Source organism: Bos javanicus, chromosome 17, assembly GCF_032452875.1.
Source record: "Bos javanicus breed banteng chromosome 17, ARS-OSU_banteng_1.0, whole genome shotgun sequence".
Lineage (NCBI taxonomy): Eukaryota > Metazoa > Chordata > Mammalia > Artiodactyla > Bovidae > Bos > Bos javanicus.
In genome coordinates, this window is record NC_083884.1 from 65,890,775 (window position 1) to 65,908,741 (window position 17,967).

Below are 17,967 nucleotides of genomic sequence, written 5' to 3' on the forward strand. Positions count from 1 at the left end.
CTACGAAACATTCTTGTGGACACAGAAAACAGCCTTGTAGTTGCCGAGGGGGCAGGGGTTGAGGGAGGGCTGGAGTGGGAGGTTGGGGTTAGCAGATGTATGCTTTTATCTGTTGGAGAAGGCGATGGCACCCCACTCCAGTACTCTTGCCTGGAAAATCCCATGGATGGAGGAGCCTGGTGGGCTGCAGTCCATGGGGTCGCTGAGGGTCGGACGCGACTGAGCGACTTCACTTTCACTTTTCACTTTCATGCTTTGGAGAAGGAAATGGCAACCACTCCAGTGTTCTTGCCTGGAGAATCCCAGGGATGGGGGAGCCTGGTGGGCTGCCATCTACGGGGTCGCACAGAGTCAGACATGACTGAAGTGACTTAGCAGCAGCAGCAGCAGCTTTTATCTGTAGAACGGATAAACAACAAGGCCCTGCTGTTAGCACAGAGCTGTAATCCATGGCCTGTGTTGACCATAATGGAAAAGAATATTTTAAAAAAGAAAATATATAACATGTATAACTGAATCACTTTACAGCAGAAATTAACACAACCTGTAAATTAATTGTACTTTAATTTTAAAAATCTTAAAAAGAAGGTGATTTAAGACTTTCAGCTTCCAGAACTATGAGACAATACATTTCTGGAAGTCTTTATGTAACATTATTTTTATTGTGATAAAATAGTCATAAGATTAAATTTACCACTTTAGCCACTTTTAAGTATTCGTTTTAGTGGCATTAAATACATTCACGTTCTCTTGCGATCATTGTTACCATCCATCTCCAGAGGTGTTTTTCATCTGGCAGAACTGAAACTCTGCACTCATGAAACCATAATTCCCCAGTCACCCCTCCCTCCAGACCCTGGCAACCACGATCCTACTTTCAGTCTTTAAATTTAACTGCACTAATAATCTCATCTGAGTGGAACCATACTGTATTTGTACCTGGCTTCTGTCAGTTAGCATAATGTCTTCAAGTTTCATACGGGTTGTAGTCTGTGTCAGAATCTTCTTCCTTTTCAAGGCTGAGTGACATTCCATTGTAAGGCTAGAGCTCATTTTGTTGATCCATTCAGCTGTCAGTGAGCATCTGGGCTGTTTCCACCTTTTCGGCATTGTGAGTGATGCTGTCATGAACAAGGGTGCATTATACAAATGCCTGCTGGCATCTCCGGTTTACTTCTCGTGGGTACACTCCCAGAAGTAGAATTGCTGGATCACATGGGAATCCTATGAGGAGGGCATGGCAACCCACTCCAGTATTCTTGCCTGGAGAATCCCATGTTCAGAGGAGCCTGGCGGGGTACAGTCCATGGGGTCGCAAAGAGTCGGACGCAACTGAAGTGGCTTAGCACGCACACGCATGGAACCCTATGCTTAATTTTTCAGGAACTGCTGCGCTGTTTTCACAGAGGCTGCACCATTTTACATCCCCATTCTGCCCACTAGTTTTGGGCCCTTGGTTTTGGTAGTCCAGGGAGCCAAAACAAGTCCCTACTATGTGTCGCACTGGGCTTTGGGGATATGATGGTGTGTGGCCAGACCATTCAAGGTGGCGGTTCTCTTGGGACTTCTCTGACGGTCCAGTGGTTAGGACTTTGCCTTCCAACGCAGGGGGGTTCAAGTTCAATCCCTGGTTGGGGAGCTAAGATCCTATACATGCCTCTCAGTAAAAAAACCCAAAAAACATAAAACAGAAACAATATGGTAACAAATTCAATAAAGATTTTTAAAATGGTCCACAACAAAAGAGTCTTAAAAAATTAAGATGGCTGTTCTCTTGTTCTCTGTACCCTTCTACCTTGCTCCACCAGCCCCCGCTTCAGCTGCACCTACACACGAGACTGTGCACGTGCCTACCCTCTGCCCCAGCCAGGGATGGTTCTAATCCTGAGGCCGGAACAGCTCCAGGGGCTAGTTTATTAAAGGGAAACACCTGGATGATTATTAACCCGAGGGGTTGTGAGGGGCGTGCCCAAGGGGCTGGTTTCCCTGGGAACCAATGAGCCCACGTGACATTGATTCCTCCAATCAAGGGAAGCCTCTCTCCTTCCTCCCCCAGTGGTGAGGAGCGCCGCCATGTTGCGCTGGCCTCTTGTCGCAGGAAGTGGGGCTGCTGCCTCAGGACCCTTTCCTCCTGCCGTGTGAGGTCCCCTGTCCCATAACCGTTGACGTCTCTCTGTCTCCAGGTTCAAGGCTGGGCAACTGCAAGGCTCACTAACGGTTGTAAGAGGCTGAGGAAACTCATGAGTGTGTAGGCATCGGGAAGTGAGGACGGGGACGGAAAGGGGGTGACCTGAGGTGGCGCGCACTAGCACGAGGGGCCCTGAGTAGCTGACCACCACGAGAGGCGTCTTTCTCTTCCATGAGATTGAGTGTGTCCTGTTCAACTCAGAGTCTCTTTCCAGTTTAAAGGTGGCAGCTCTGCGCTCGGGGTTCCTCTGACTGCCCGGGGTTGGTGGGTGAATACAGACGAAAGGGGAGGATTATCTGTCACATACTTGGGGGTTACCGGTCGGGTAAGACAAGCCCACTCCCCAAACCACGCCCCCCCACCCCCCAGTCCTGGCCGCAGGAGTGGGCAGAGCAGCGATGTAGGGGCCCGGACCATGGCTACAAGCCAGCTACGAGGCGTTACAACAGGTGGGAGACGTTACAAAATGTAACCTGAGTCTTCGAGCACCACAACCCCTGTTTGGGGTCTAGAACAGCTGTGTGTGACCTACGGGACCCCCTTGGACATGGATTGTGACTAAGGCCCATTAAGTCCAGGAATGGGCCATTAAAAATACAATACACTGGCTTTTCCACCTGCTCTACAAACTCTGCCACTGCCAGACTATGAAAAGACCGCTTAAACGTTGAGAGGGGAGCTTGCGCTCAGCACGTGGACCAGGAGGCTGACTCCAGCCTGTGAACTGTCACTGAGCATCCCAGGATCATCGTCCCAGTGCCATGCCATGATAACCCAGGACTATAGTCAACACAATCTGAGCTCAACTGTTGACACCAAAGGATCATTGTCAACCAGGAGCTCCCTTTTGCCTTTTGCCCATGACACAGACTCTGCCCCCTGTTGAGCCTGAGACTGGCAGGTACGTCCCTCTGGTTTGTCTTCGTTGCCTCCCGAGGAATGGGATTGGAAAGGGGTTTACAGATTTCACTTTTCCTCTCCGTGGCCCCACCTAAGGCTGCGACAGTAATTAACCTGGACGCCTACTGGAGAAAATGGGCTTCCCTGGTGGTTCAGTGGTAAAGAACCTGCCTGGCAATGCCAGAGTTGCGCGTTCGATCCCTGGGTTGGGAAGATCCCCTGGAAAAGGAAATGGCAAGCCAGCCCAGTATTCCTGCCTGGGAAATCCCATGGACAGAGGAGCCTGGGGGGCTACAGACCACGGGCTGCAAAAGAGTTGGACGTGACTGAGCGACTAAACAGCAGCACCTGCGGGGGTCCGTTGTTAAACCAGTATTCAGCGCTGCCGTGGGGACCGAGGGTGCACAGGCGGTGCGGTCCTGCAGGCAGGACAGAGACTCAGGCAGGTGAGGCTATCTCAGCGCTGCAGCTGCTTGGCGCTGTGTGTCGCTTCATGGCTGTCCCTGTGTTGTGCCTGTTGAACATCTACGTTTCTTCCTTCGTCTGAGTGGAGGGAATCTGTTCACAGACTGGGCGACAATGTTGGCCTCATTGCTGGGTCCACAGCCAGATGCTGTTGTGGTTGTCTGCTGGACTTCAAAGAAAAATTGACCCAGTGAGCACCTGGATTACTGGTGATGCTCCCTAGCTGCTGGTGTCTGGATTGCGTTTGTGCTGTTTGACCGCGGTGCCCTTTACCTGACCCCAGGGATATTGGGGAAGAGGGGCGGACCAGCGTTGTAAGGGTTGTATGGAGGATGTAGGGGAGACATGTATGGTGAGGCCACTCAAGATGGCTGTTCTCTTGCTTCCTGTCCATCTCCTGCTTGGCCAGTCCCTGCTGCTTTACTCACGTGACCACCCAATCCTTCAATTACAGGGCTTCACTGGTCCCTAGTAACTGGTGAGCCCACCTATGTCGCTTCCGTCTACAAAGGGAAGCCACCTCCTTCTCCGAGTAGCTGGAAATTTCTGCCATGTCCTGCTCCCTGTTGGACATACATGGCTCCAGGACGGGTTGGTAAGATCATCTGTCCAGTAAACCACTTATGTCTCTGCTGCTGTCTCTGACTCTTTCTTTGGCCTTAAGGCTGATTAATGACAAGGCTCACAGACCTTTGGGGTGAACCCGATAGGTGGTCAGCCTGGCAGACCACGGCCTTGCCTTCATGATGCTTATCTGCCGATTGTAAAAACAGCAGGTGAAAGAGTAACGTAACGTCAGGTGGTGAGGAGTGCTACAGAGAGAGACGGCATGGGGAGGCTGGGGTGTGTGTGTGTGTACTGGGGGCATGGAAGTTGGGGCGAACAAGTCCCCTCACTCCAACCCAGTCTCCAAGCCCTGCTGGTATCCCCTCTCTCCTGCCTGACCTTGGATTCGGTCAGGACACAGACTGTCTACAAAGAGGGTGTGCATGCCAGTTAAGGCCAAGTGCCCATGGGGCAGTGACGGGACTGGCAGAGGGGATTGAGAGCCTTCTCTAAACCATGGGGGTCAAGGATCCTGAGGGCACCCCACTGAGGAACAGCGGGTGCGGGAGAGTCAAGGGCCTCAGGGTGGCATTTCCTCTCCTCAACCTGGCTTGGCCAGCCCTCTGCTCACCCCGGCTGCCCAGCCCAGGCCCTGCCCATCGCAGGCACCCTGGAGATGCATTAACCTGTTTGCAGGTCTTCTTGAAATACCACGACAGTGTGTTGTGCCCAGTCCCCTTCTGCTTCAAGCTGTCCTCCTAACCTGGCTTCCCAGGCTCATTTCCCCCCATCTCTGAGGACTTCGACTCTCCCCCAGAGCCTTTCTGGATGGTCCAGGCCCGGATAGGTCCCCTGCCTGACACTGCCCCCTCGGACAGAGCTTGGCACCAAATCCACGCCTGATAAATATTTGTTGAATGGATGGATGGGTGGGTGCTGGACCCTGCCAAACTACCTTCCTGTCCTTGGTTTTTTGTTCTTTTTTTTTCCTACCAGGGTCACTGAGATTTGCCTCTGTCTGCCTCCCCCAGGGCTCAACTGACCACACCAGTGAACCCAGCATGCCCCTGGGCCTGGCAGCTGGATGGCTGATGCATGCAAAGCGGGCATGTTCTTGCTCGACCGCCTGACCACCCTGGCGCAGCCGAATCTGAAAGCTAATGACATTATTGTGCAGAGACACAATGTCTGTGGGCATTTGCTGACCCGGCCTTTGGTGTGGGCTTAATCCTGCATTCTCCCCGCGCGTTCCACGGGGACGCAGCGGTCACCCGTCTTGGCACGGGCACTTCTGGGGAAGGTATAAATGTCACCTCCCGCTGGCAGGCTCCACGGGCACTCTCAGGGGCTGGTGTCACTGGTAAGAATGGCTCTCTTGCTCGTCTTGCCTTTTGCTCTCATCCTGCTCCCTGATGGAAAAGGTGGGAGACCTGGGTTCAAATCCAGAGGCTAGTGCTTTCTGACCAGGTGACTTTGGGGCCAAGACCTCAAGGTGCTGAGCCTCAGTTTTCTTTTCTGTTCAATGGGGAGAGGGGCCGGGTCCTAAAACCTCCTTTGTTGTGGGGCTCGGATACAGTGTAGGTGAGTGGTCCAGCGCGGTGCCTGGCATGGAGCGTGTACTTTGGCGATGCTCTTTACTGATGCTAAACGGTCCGTCAGCATCTTCGTTTTGCCAGCAGAGAAGAATATGACTGAGGGTTTGTGAGTGGAAGGAATAAACCCATGGAAGGTTCAGCTTCACGTCTAGGGCGGTGAGTCAGTTCTCTGCACACCCACAGACATCGGCGGGACACCTGCTTTGTGTCCTGCCGTGGGGCAGGAAGCGGCCGCACGTCTCGGGAAGCTCCCACCACAGGTGACTGAAGCTGGCTGGAAGGGACTCTAGTAAAGCCGTACTCGCCGCTGTGTACTGAGCGCTGAGCGGGTTCCAGGCGCTGTCGAGTGCTTGTGGTTTTCTCTGTTCTGTACTTGGATCGTCCCAAGCTGTCCGTAGACGTGACCAGGCGCCATCCCATCCCCATTTTACAGAGTAGGAAACTGAAGCACAGAGGGGACGCACTTCTCAGGGGTTGATGCTGGTAAGTGGCAGAGGCAGTTCCCGAGCTGAACCAACTGAGCTTAACCTTTAGTCTGAGGGCGCCAATGGTGGGGGGCAGTAATGTGGGGCCTTGGGCACAGGGACAGACCCAGAGGGCTGGCTTCCTAGGGGAGAAGGGCCGGTTTGGCTCTCAAGCCGTTTAGCTGAATGTCCTCTTTTGGGAGAACATCTTGGCCTGGGCTGTGGTGTGGAAGGAGCTTCTGGAAGCCAGGTGTTACCTCTGGAGAAGGGAATAGTCTCCCCTCCTCACTGGGAAGACGCAGGCTGTGTTCTCTGCCCCTCCTGCGGGAAGGGAGGAGAGACTTGACCGCTGTTCATACTTTTCTGATGTTCTCAGTCATTAAGAAATTCTGCTGCTGCTGATGCATGTCTGAAGTTGTGTGATACTCACGTTTTTGCTTTCTTGTAGCCTGAGCTCCGTAATATACGTGTGTACTAGTCGTGGGGGGCGGAACAGTGGTGGAGAGGAGCTTTCTGGATTCCGGGTGGTGGGGAGGGAGTCAAGGAGGAAGCTGAGGGTGAGGGACAGGGAGTCCGGGAACTTTGTGAGATTGTAGATTGGGAACTACAATCTGGCCAAGCATGGCCAGGGCGTGAGTTTCCTCTGCCCATGCTGTTTTCTTTTACTCAAGAATTTCTGCATAATATTGATTGATGTATAAGCAATTGAGGTGTAGTAGCATTAATTGTCTGGGGCCACGCGGGTCCCCAGTCACGTTCTAGTTTCTCACTTTATTTTTTAGTAGACCTCATTTCTTTGTCCCACTTTGGAGCCGGCCTGGACACAGAGAAGCAGAGCTAGTGAACGTTCAGGCAGACGTTGGCCGTCCCCTCTGCCCTCGGAGAACCTGAAACCAGGCGGGAGGCACAGAATAGGATGTGGGGCTGGAGTGACGGGCCTTGGGCCCCGCAGTGAGGGAGCCGAGGGCCTGAGGGGTCCTCACTGCTGTGTCCCCCATGCCTTCCAGGTCACTCCTGCACGGAACAGCCCGCCATGGCCTCAGATCACCAGACCCAAGCGGGCAAGCCGCAGCCCCTCAACCCCAAGGTGGGTACCACGTCAGGGCACAGGGTGGCAAACACAGTCTCTTAAGACTCGGTTTCCCTTCTATAAATTGGGTTTGGTGGCTCCTTTTCTGGGGTCCCTCTCTCTGGGCCACATTCTCCCCAGCTTGCACAGTGGAGGAGGGTGCTGATTCAAAAGGCCCCTTCCCAGCCCATAGCCAGCATATTTCTGACTCTGGAGACTCAATTTTCTCTGACTTACCCTGCACCCCATTGCCCAAGGGGGTCCCCAAAGCTGGGGTGAACCCTCAGCCCAGTCTAAGAGGGGGCTTGTGAATGGGTGGAGGGGTGGGCTTCCAGACTCCACACCTGCTCTGTGACCTGGACCAGTCACTTGACCTCTCTGAGCCTCAGGTCCTCCTAAAAATGGGGAGAGTTGGACTCAAGGCCTAAGGTGTCTGTGAAGAGGCAAAGAAACAGGCTCAGCCCCCTCTGCTTCGGGGGCCCCAGGCATGGATTCCATCCTGGAACTGCTTTTTTGTCTGACTTTGGACTCAGCTTGCTCCATTCTGCCCCCGAAGGGGCTTACTTTCTAGAAGACAGATAAATAAACGAGTAAATACATAACTTCAAGTAATGAGAAGTGTTAGGAAGAAGCAAAAAAAGTAGGGTTCTTCAGAGTCTGGGTGAACAAGGAACATATTAGCTAAGGTCAGGGAGGCCTCCTCAGAGGAGGTGACATTGGAGCAAAAGCCCAGGTCAGGTAAGGAAGTATTGAAAATCAGGGAGTGGGGTAGGGGAGAGAGTTCCAGGCAGAGAGCATGGCGAGTGCAGAGGGCCAGGAGTCGGAGCGGGCTGGATGAGCTTGAGCACAAGAAGGCCAGGGGGTTGAAGCTTGGAGCAGCCATCCAGTCGACTTCAAATGGGAGCCACTGATGGAGTTTAATGCTTCCTGGTAGCCATGTTGGGCTTCCCAGGTGGCTCAGTGGCAAAGAATCCGCCAGACAGTGATAGAGACTCAGGTTTGATCCCTGGGTTGGGAAGAGCCCCTGGAGAAGGAAATGGCAACCCACTCTGGTATTCTTGCCTGGAGAATGCCATGGACGGAGGACCCTGGTGGACTACAGTCCATGGGGTCACGAAAGAGTCAGCCACGACTTAGTGACTGAACAACAAGTAGCCATGTTACCAAAGTAAAAAGAAACAAGGGAAGTTAACTTCCGAATATTTTACTAAGCCCAGTATATCCCAATGTATAGGCAGTAGAGAAATTATTAGAGGACTGTTACATTCTTTTTTTCATACTAAATCTTCAACATTTGATGTGTATTTGAAACTAACAGCACATTTTAATTCAGACTCGTTGCGTATGTTCAATATACATCTAGTGGTTGCTGAATTGGAAAGTGCAAGTTGAAAGGATTAGGTAATACATAAAATTTTAGCATCCATCTGTGCATAAATAGCAACGACAATAATAATACTGAGCTCTTGGGCTCTCTGAGGCCTTTCAGATCCATGGGGAGGCTGTCCTTCTTCACCCTCCTTAGCCTGCAACCCTTGTCTCCCAGGCCAGGGTGGTCATAACACACTAGTCCTCGACTCTCATGTTCTGGATTCTTCTCAGCCTACAAAGTCGGCATGATTCCCCATTTCACAGTCTGGGCAGCTGAGGCTCAGAGCGATCGTGTGGCTTCCTCAGGTTGCACAGCTGGATGCAGCAGAGGAGATACTGGAGCTCAGATCTCCTGACCCATCCGTGGTCGAGTCAGTGAGCATCAACCCTGAATTGAGCCCATGGAATCTGAGCCCTGCTGGGCCTCCCTCCCTTGGCTTTGTCTGCTTTGTGTGGCTAATCCCCGGCCTGGGAGAGAGGGCCATGTTGACCCAGCCAGTGCTGAGCACGTAGATTCTCCAGCTGCCCTTCCTGGGAGCCTGCTGCCCTGAGCCCAGCTCTTCAGCCAGAGGCAGCTCCCAGGGGAAGTACATCTGACCCTGAGTTCTCTTTGCAATCATAAAAGGTGGCAGCTGCCCCCTATCCCCACCTGCCTCCCAGTTAGCACTGGCTATGAAGCTGCGGGCAGTCTTATCATTTTGCCGAGCTTCATTTTTCCTGATGGGGATTCTGCCAGCCTGTCCCTGAGCTGATGAGAGGACCAGATGAGGCAAGCGGGGTAAAGTCTTCTTAAGAGGTATCCCGAGGGAGAGGAAAGCTCAGAACCTATGAGGGCTTAAGAAAAGGGCATGGGTGTGCGTAGTTTTACGGGTGAAGTGTGGGTGCAGGGTGGTACTGACAAGGGCAGGAGAAGCTTGAGCAGCATGGCTTACCTAGCATCTTGCTATTCCTACTGTGGCCCACAGACCAGTGGCACCAGAACAGTGCTCCGATGGAGACCGCATCAGACAGGCCTGGGCTACAGGTTCAGCTCTGCCACCCACCCACTCGGGATCCTTACAGCATGTCCCTCAGTTAATATGATTACCCCTCCCACACACAGAGCAAATATGGTATACTAACCACTATGCTCCTCTGAATCCTTCCAACAACCCCATGAGGTAGGTTCTGGCTTTATTTCCCATTTTACAGACGGGGAAATTGAGGCTCAGAGAGGTGAAATGCTGCCTCAAGGTCTCACAGCCGGTCACGAGCTGGGACTATCGGACTCTATGTTTGCTTCGTGATTTCCAAGCACAGAACCCTTCAGCATCCGTCGAGGCTCTCTGAGTCCTCTCCCCACCCCACTGCCCTGTCTTCCCTCTTCCCCGTCATGATGAGGGTCTGATTCTCTCCTGTTGCAGATCATCATCTTTGAGCAGGAGAACTTCCAGGGTCACTCGCATGAGCTCAACGGGCCCTGCCCCAACCTGAAGGAGACTGGCGTGGAGAAGGCGGGCTCCGTCCTGGTGCAGGCTGGACCGTATGTACCTGGGCGGGGGGAGGGCCTCATCGGTCAGGGGCTACCGGGCAAGGCGGCCGCACTGTGGAGCTGGAGGGATCTGTCCTGAGCTGCTAGACTGTGCGATCAGGGGACGAGGATTTGGGGTCTTGGCAGCCTTCGGAGAGAGCTTGAGTTTTGAAGTCAGACAGAGAGCTCGGTTTCAAACCCTGGTTCCACCACTTCTGTGCCGTTGAACCAGGAGCTTCCCTCTCTGGGTCTCAGTTTCCTCCTCTGTAGGGCAAGTCTAACTGTGTCCTCCTGGGGATGATGCGACGGAGCCCGTGTGAAAAGCCTGACACCCAGGTCAGCCACTTCCTTGAGGCAGGGAGATGGACACAGTGACTCCCATGGACTTTGGCAGAGCTGCCAGTCTCTGACTCTGGGACTGTCCTCACTCTGCTGGGAGGTCTAAAGCTGGATGTCCCAGCTCTGCGTCCATCCCTCCCTTCCCTGTTCCTGATGATAACTTGGTCTTAGTAGACTCGCTGACACATTTGGGGGCCAGCAGGCTTGGGACCCCATACCCAAGAAAGAAGGGGGGGTGACTGGTCTGGTCGGACAGACCCATGCTCAGGTCACATAGTTGAGCACAGCCTTCAGGGTCCTGTCTTTGTGGTTCCCCAGTGGTTCCTTCTTTGCAAGAGCCTCCGGAATCAGGTGGCCACCAGTGACACCCAGCTAGCGGGTCAGTGAGTCTGGTGTGGGTCCTGAGTGACCCGCCCCACACCTCAGGGTTCACAGGGCATTCTGCAGAGAGTGATGGCCCTGCTTGAATCAGAGTCTCTGGTGGACGACACAGCCAAAGGAACGGCCCCACCCAGCCCCACCAACCTGACGCACTCAGGACACCAGCCTGCCTAGGACCATGTCTTCATGGACAGCTGAGGTTTAGACCATTGAAGAACCACATCTGATTTTCTTTTTTTAGTATTTGGATGGCAGAATTTCTCAAATAGACGTTACACTTCTCTGCTTTCTTTTTAAAAATTTATCTTTGATATTTTTATTGTTCATTGTTTAACATTAAGGAGAAATGGCTTAGTGCAAAAAACCCCATATGACTCTAATCTTATTACTCAGAAGTAACCATTAAGATTTTGACTTTTGTTTGTATATACTTAGATTTTTCTCTGTATGTGTTTCACCAAATATATATTAGAAATACATTTAATCAGAAGTCAGATCATGCTTTACAAACTGTTTTATAACTCATTTTGAAAACTTTGCAAGATATCTCAAATTCTTTCTGTGTCATTAAGGAGCATTTTATGTCTATGTTTTTGAAAGAGCTGTTTAGAGCTAAATCTGCCTCAGTCACAGAAGAGGGAGGCTTTGAAGTGCATGTTCTTGGGCCCCCTCCCTGCCCCATTGAATCAGACTCTTGGGTCTGGAGCCCAGGAATCTGCATTGCACAAACCCGCCTAGTGATGTTTCTGTCCGGTTAAATTTGAGACCCTGTGTTCTAGCTCATTATTTTTCATGCCTTTTTAACATCACATTACAGAATATTACCCAGTTTCCTCGACCAGGCCCTGCCGATTGGCTGTGTAAGTTGTTTCTATTATTTGATATTATGAACAACAACATGATGAACATTCTTACCCATATGTCTGCAAGCTCTTGACAAATGTTTTCTAAGGACACGTGACCTAAAGCAGAATTGCTAGATCAAGAGGGCAGGCATACTCTTCTAAAAGCAGCAAGAAACACCATCTCCTTTTCTCTTAAGGACTTAGATCGCTGTCCTGAACAGCAGTTACTGTGTCAGGCTGGATTGTTAGCCTCTGTGATGAACTGCCCCCAAACACCAGGCATCATGAAACCATGCCGCCTTTTTCTGACTATGCCCTTTCCTCTATTAGCCCTGCCCTGTTGGCAGGCAATCCTTCCTTTTAAGGTACTATTTCTCTCCTAGTGGATCTAAGACTGTTGGTGTTCTGTCTGTACAAAATGAGTCCAGAGACCACCATCAAGAACAAAAGAGGAAAAGATCCAGAGAGAATGGGTATGAACAAGGCGTGTGAGCTTGAGAAGCAGTGATGTTCTGGAGCCTGTTCTCAGTGGTGAAAGCCAACAGGGCACATTTGTTCCCAGCTCCGTGTGCAGTGATATCACATGTAGGGCTTGAAATCGGCCACGTCCATGGAAACTGGCAAGCTGGATTTGTTTTGTTTTTGAGAGCTCCTTGTTAATTCACCAGTATACCACTGGCCCCAGGACATGGATTCTGAACATCTGTGCTTGTTGCTAGGTCATCTTTTAGGCTTCCTTTGTATTTCTTGACTGTGTTCCAGATGATTGAAGCCAGCATGGTGCTGGGTTTTGAATAACTGAGGTGACGCTGCCCTTGGATTCACTGTGCTTCGGTTTAGATGAGGCTGCTGCTCATTGTGATGAGCTGGGAAACTGTGAACTCTGGAGCCTGAGGGAGGAGCCAGGGTCCCACCAGAGGAAGTCTGGATTAAGCCTGACCTGTTGTCTCTGTGTCTCTACTGCAGCTGGGTGGGCTATGAGCAGGCCAACTGCAAAGGGGAGCAGTTCGTGTTTGAGAAGGGTGAGTACCCACGCTGGGACTCGTGGACCAGCAGTCGGAGGACGGACTCGCTCAGCTCCCTGAGGCCCATCAAAGTGGTGAGCCCCCGTCCCTCATCGTCTTCCTCTCTTTGCCCTGCTTAGAGCCAGAGGTCTAGGGACTAGGAAGGAGCCTTCCCCCCTGGCATCATGCCCCCAGCTGTGTGACCTTGCATAAGTCACTTCACCTCCCTGAGCCTCAGTTTCTGCATCTGCAAAGTGGGGATATTAGTATCAACGGCGTAGCCTGAGCGTGGCCACAGTGCACAACTTCAGGGGCTTCAGGCTTCATTCAAAATGCTCCATGGGGTGCCATTCACATTCTAGTCTATGTGGACAGTGCTCTTCAGGTCTATGCAACTCCTGTCACAGAGCAATTGCTCCCTAATGATTGCTGCTGTAAATACTCAGAGAAATTCTGGGTTTGGGGGTGGAGGAGAAGATAGCTTATTCTTGTTCATAGCTCATGCCCTTGTGACCATTCAGAGCTTCTCGGATCCTGATTCTTACTGGTGTGTGGTCTGCGAGGGCTAAGGGACCAGTGTTGCTCAGTTACACTCGCAAACCTCCCAGCCCAGCCTACTTCCCCCTGCTTGATGCCAAATCAAACAACACTGGACTTAGCATTCTACAGACCTGAGTTCCTCTGCTGACTCTAGTCCTTCTGGCTGTGCGTGTGACCTTGGCCAAGTCACTTTCTCTGAGGCTCAGTTTTTTCATCTGCCAAATAGCACTCAGTTGTGTCTGACTCTTTGGGATCCCCATGGACTGTGGCCCACCAGGCTCCTCTGTCCATGGAATTCTCCGGGCAAGCATACTGGAGTGGGTAGCCATTCCCTTCTCCGGGGGATTGACCCGACCCAGGGATCGACCCTGGGTCTCCTGCATTGTGGGCAGATTCTTTACTGTCTGAGCCAAGAGTAGCTAAAAGAAAGAATGCTAGACGGAGAGGAAGAATGTCAGAGGAACAGGAGGATGGGAAGATATGTGGAGGTGAAGGAAAGCCAAAATATTGTGTCTACTAGAGGCACGATATGCCTATGCATATGTATGTATTATGGCTACCATTTATTTTTAAAAAGGGGAGTTGAGGCTGTGGGAGGGAAAAATGCCATTTCAGAGTCAAGTACTCCCCAGAGTAGAAGCTGAGTGAATGCTACATGAAGTAGCCCAGTAGAATGACCACTGTGGCTGGCCAATGGCATCGACACTGGAGTGGTAGGGGTCTCAGGCAGACGGCTGCAGGCGGAGCGTGCTGGTCCCAACTCCAGGGCACCCTGGGTGCCCTCACCCGCACTCCCACTCCCCCGCTCCCCATCCACAGGACAGCCAGGAGCACAAGATCACCCTGTATGAGAACCCCAACTTCACGGGGAAGAAGATGGAGGTGATAGACGATGACGTGCCCAGCTTCCACGCCCACGGCTACCAGGAGAAGGTGTCTTCCGTTCGTGTGCAGAGCGGCACGTGAGTACATGCCCTGCCCCAGGGGCCCAGGCTCCGAGCTGCCGAGCCCTGCTCTGCCCCGAGCTCGCCCTGCCCCAGGAGCCCAGGCTCCGAGCTGCCGAGCCCTGCTCTGCCCTGAGCTCTGGGGGTCTTGTACATTCCCGACCCCTGCCTTCCCGTTGGAAAATGGGCATTGAAATCATCAGACGCCTGCATGTGGCTTTCAGTCCCTGTTTCATCCTGACCTGCCTTTTGGGCAACACCTTGCTTTTGAAAGAGAGAAATCGTGGCCTTAACCTCAACTCTGAAGAGCAGGATAGTAAATGTTGGGTGGGGGCAGGGTAAGGCAGAGGCGGGGGGTGGGGGGAGATCAGAAGGCTAGGAATGAATCGAGGGGTCTTTACAGAGCTGAGAGAGACAGGAAGCGCAGCACATGCTGGCCTTTCTCTGCATGCATTCCTGAGGTTGGAAATAGGAGGTTCTCCACCAAATTAAATTTCTTCGGCACGTAAACCTCAGTCACCAGCATTGGGGAATTTCTCACTGTGAAAAACGTGGATTCTATGGGGAATCTGAAGATGGACTTCGGGCAGTGGTTTGCCTGAGCCAGCTTGTACCAGCTTGCAAAAGCTGACTTAACTTTTCAGAATTTACTGTGAGCCAGTTGTTTAATCATTGGTAACTTGAAATAAGCCATTGTAGACCTATGTACACCACAGAGATTGGAAAGTGTTATAAACAAAACTTTTTTTTCCGCCCCAAGAGCACTAGTTTCCCAGTATATACTGGCTTTCTGGGGCTTGTCAAACGCTTAGAGTGTGCACAGTTCTGTATTCCTGAGCCCGGTCACTTACTCATCCCATTGGTTCAATTTGTCAAGTGATGTCATATGCCAGACACCATGATAGGTGATCAGTAATTCAAGGTAGGTTAAAGAGACCTGGCCTCGGTCTTGTGTAGCTAAAGGTCTGGTTGGAGGCAACTGTTCATAATTAGGAATCCATGCAAATCTAGTCTCCTTCCTTAAAGAAGGGGCTCTTGAGCTGAGGTCTCAAGAAAGCAGGAACTGTAGAGGTAAAGAGAAGGAAGAATGCCCCAGCCAGAATGGCATGTGCAAGCGTCCTGTGGTGGGAGGAGCCTGGTGAGTCCCCTGGGCTCTGCAGGGGACAGAGTGGTTGGGCTGCAGAGACACAGTGGCTGGAGTGAGTGTGAGAGGCAGAGCTGGAGGTGTCCACAGGGGCTGGCCAGGCAGGTTCGTGGGGGCCAGGCCTGTGTGATGCCTCCTGGGGAGAAGACTGTAACAGTTGTCAGGTGCCCAGTGAGTGACCCCCTAAATGGTGATGGCTTCAAATGGTGGCAGGATCCCGGAGGGGTCCTGGGACCTTTGCTGCTGCCCTTTGCCCTTGCTGGGGATTGGGCAGGAGGCCTGTCTTACTCTAAGCTTAGGTGAGCTTGAGATCACCGCTCCCTCTGATCCCAGTGCCAGGCCTGCATCTGGGAATTTCCCTGGGGTCCAGTGGTCAAGACTGAGTCTTCCAGTGCTGGGGGGATGGGTTTGATGTGTGATCAGGGCGCTAAGATACCATAGGCCTCAGGGCCAAAAAACAGAAACATAAAACAGAAGCAGTATTATAACAAATTCAGTAAGGACTTTAAAAAAAATGGTCCACTTAAAAAAAAATCTTTAAAAAATAGTTGCTTCTAGAGGTAGCGAGCTCCGCATCAAGGGGAGGAAGAAAGCAGAGGCTGGACCCGGGAAGGGTGGTGGTGCTCTGCTCAACACCCAGGTAGTGTGGGATGATTGGGAGGCCCACCCTTCCTAGTGGCTGAGCCATCCCCCTCGTCTCTCTCTCCATCTGCGTCTCCTGTTTCCCCACGTGCCCTCCCCCAACCTCTGGCCCTGCAGGTGGGTCGGCTACCAGTACCCCGGCTACCGCGGGCTGCAGTACCTGCTGGAGAAGGGCGATTACAAGGACAGCGGTGACTTTGGGGCCCCCCAGCCCCAGGTGCAGTCCGTGCGCCGCATCCGGGACATGCAGTGGCACCAGCGGGGCGCCTTCCACCCCTCCAGCTAGTGGCCCTCCCTTGCCTCCTTCCCAGGGGCTGGCCTCTGCCCAGCATCCCACCAGACATCCTGGAGAGTGAATAAAGTGTGACTTGCAACTTACCTGAGGCAGCGTCTTTTTATCGCCTGTGGAAGCCCGGGTGCGGCGTGCGTGCATGCGTGTGTGTGTAAGGCAGACACAGAACGACAAGAGAGCCAGAAAGTGACGGGGTGAGGGGTGGGACAGCCTCACCGAGACTTCTCAGCTCAGAGCTGCTTAGCTCTGTGACCTGGGGCACACTGTCCAGCCTCTCTGAGCCTCTGCTTCTTCACCTGACTTACGGCCCCCTTTGCCCCCCCAGTGACTGGCTTGGCTGACCTCTGAGTCATCCTTGTGTGGTTGCCAAGCACAGTCATTCAGGGCACGTGATAGTTGCTCCGGACCCTAAAAAGGTACCCACTGCCTGCTGTTCCCACAGAGTTGCCTTATCACCTTGAACCTGGGAGTTTATTTAAATCTGCCCAGAGGAGCCCCAAACCCTGTAACGCCCACCCCCATCCCGGAGAGAGGTCATGGAGACCCGTCTCTGTGTGTGTGTGTTCTGTGGTCCCTTTGTTCATGCCCTGGTTGGGGTGTTCACTTAGTGTAGCAGCTGAGGGCTGGGTTCCTGCATCTTATGAGTCTGGATTCACTTGGCTGTTCTGGAGCCCTGCCCAGTCATGGGACCTCAGAGCCTTCCTACTTGGAAAAACAGGGGGAAAATAGTGTCTCTCTAACAGGGTTATAGCAAGAATGACGAGATAAACCAGGCACCGTCTATATAAATGTTAAACACTGGTTGGTCTTCTGTAGTATGAATACCCGCTCCCAGAGAGCAGCTTCTTTTTCCTTTGTCTTTGCTGTCTTTTGATGTGTAGTTTTAAATTTTGATGTGATTTAACATCGGTCTGCACCTTTATGGTTTGTATCTGCCATGCCTGCCGTGTCTTCCTTAAGAAATTCTTGCCCCATTTGTCATGAATATATTCTCCAAAGTTTTTCCCTACAGGTTTTAAAGTTTTCTCATTTAAGCTCTCAGTTGTCCTGGAGTTGATTTTTGTGTATAGTATGTGGCAGGGGCCTAATTGTTCATTTTTGATCTCTTTTTCCCCCGCTTTGGATCACTGTTGTCCTGGAGTAATTTATTGAGAAGTCCATTTTCCCCTCACTGTGGCACAAAGCTGCCTCTGTGTTCCGTAGTAAATCGTCACATATACAGGGGGTATGTTTATGGGCTCTTTTTTCCTGTTCCTATTCTGTTTGTGCATCTCTGTTCTTACGGTGTTATGTTAATAGCCATTGCTGTGTAATAAATCTTGCAGTGTGCATGTGCATATGTGTGCGTGCGTGCTCAGTTCTGTCCTACCCTTTGCCCTAAATCATCCTTCTTCTTCAAGGACATTTTAGATAAGCCTGCCCCTTTATATCTCCATATAAAATCATTTCCTCAAATCTAGAAAAATGGGAAACCCTATTGAATGAGCTAAAGAGATTAATTACCACGAAGGTGGGAACTAATAAATGTTGCCGGCTTCGATTTGTTCCTTCGGTCTTCACCCAGCAGTCACCGAGTACCTGTTTTGTTCCCGGAATGGGCAGAGTAGGGGCTACAAAGGCAGGCGGGCACAGCCCCTGCCGCGGACAGGTTCCTCTCCCGGGGGATGGAAGTAGCTGCTGGTGGTGGTGGTTATGGTGTGAATCATGGTGGTGATTATGAGTTGAATT

General features: G+C 52.0%; 1 protein-coding gene across 2 annotated transcripts; it reads left to right on the plus strand.

Moving 5' to 3' along the window:
- The first annotated feature begins 2,048 nt into the window (after nt 1-2,048).
- On the plus strand, nt 2,049-16,325 carry CRYBB2 (crystallin beta B2). Of its 2 annotated transcripts, none has more exons than XM_061385185.1 (6): nt 2,049-3,089; nt 7,166-7,245; nt 10,002-10,120; nt 12,640-12,772; nt 14,037-14,179; nt 16,065-16,325. In XM_061385185.1, exons 2-6 carry the CDS (start codon nt 7,192-7,194, stop codon nt 16,231-16,233), a joined length of 618 nt encoding a protein of 205 aa, XP_061241169.1. In that variant the 5' UTR covers nt 2,049-3,089; nt 7,166-7,191; the 3' UTR covers nt 16,234-16,325. The 2 variants fall into 2 exon arrangements, with proteins under 2 accessions (XP_061241169.1, XP_061241170.1); XM_061385186.1 differs by lacking the exon at nt 2,049-3,089 and adding an exon at nt 5,378-5,459.
- Nucleotides 16,326-17,967: the final 1,642 nt, after the last annotated feature.

Bases quoted from the DNA above. Each gene is read 5' to 3' on its own strand.
- CRYBB2 (XM_061385185.1), top strand. From the start codon at position 7,192: ATGGCCTCAGATCACCAGACCCAAGCGGGCAAGCCGCAGCCCCTCAAC. The intron at 10,121-12,639 runs GTATGTACCTGG...TCTCTACTGCAG, and splicing joins GTCCTGGTGCAGGCTGGACC to CTGGGTGGGCTATGAGCAGG. The intron at 14,180-16,064 runs GTGAGTACATGC...CTGGCCCTGCAG, and splicing joins GTTCGTGTGCAGAGCGGCAC to GTGGGTCGGCTACCAGTACC.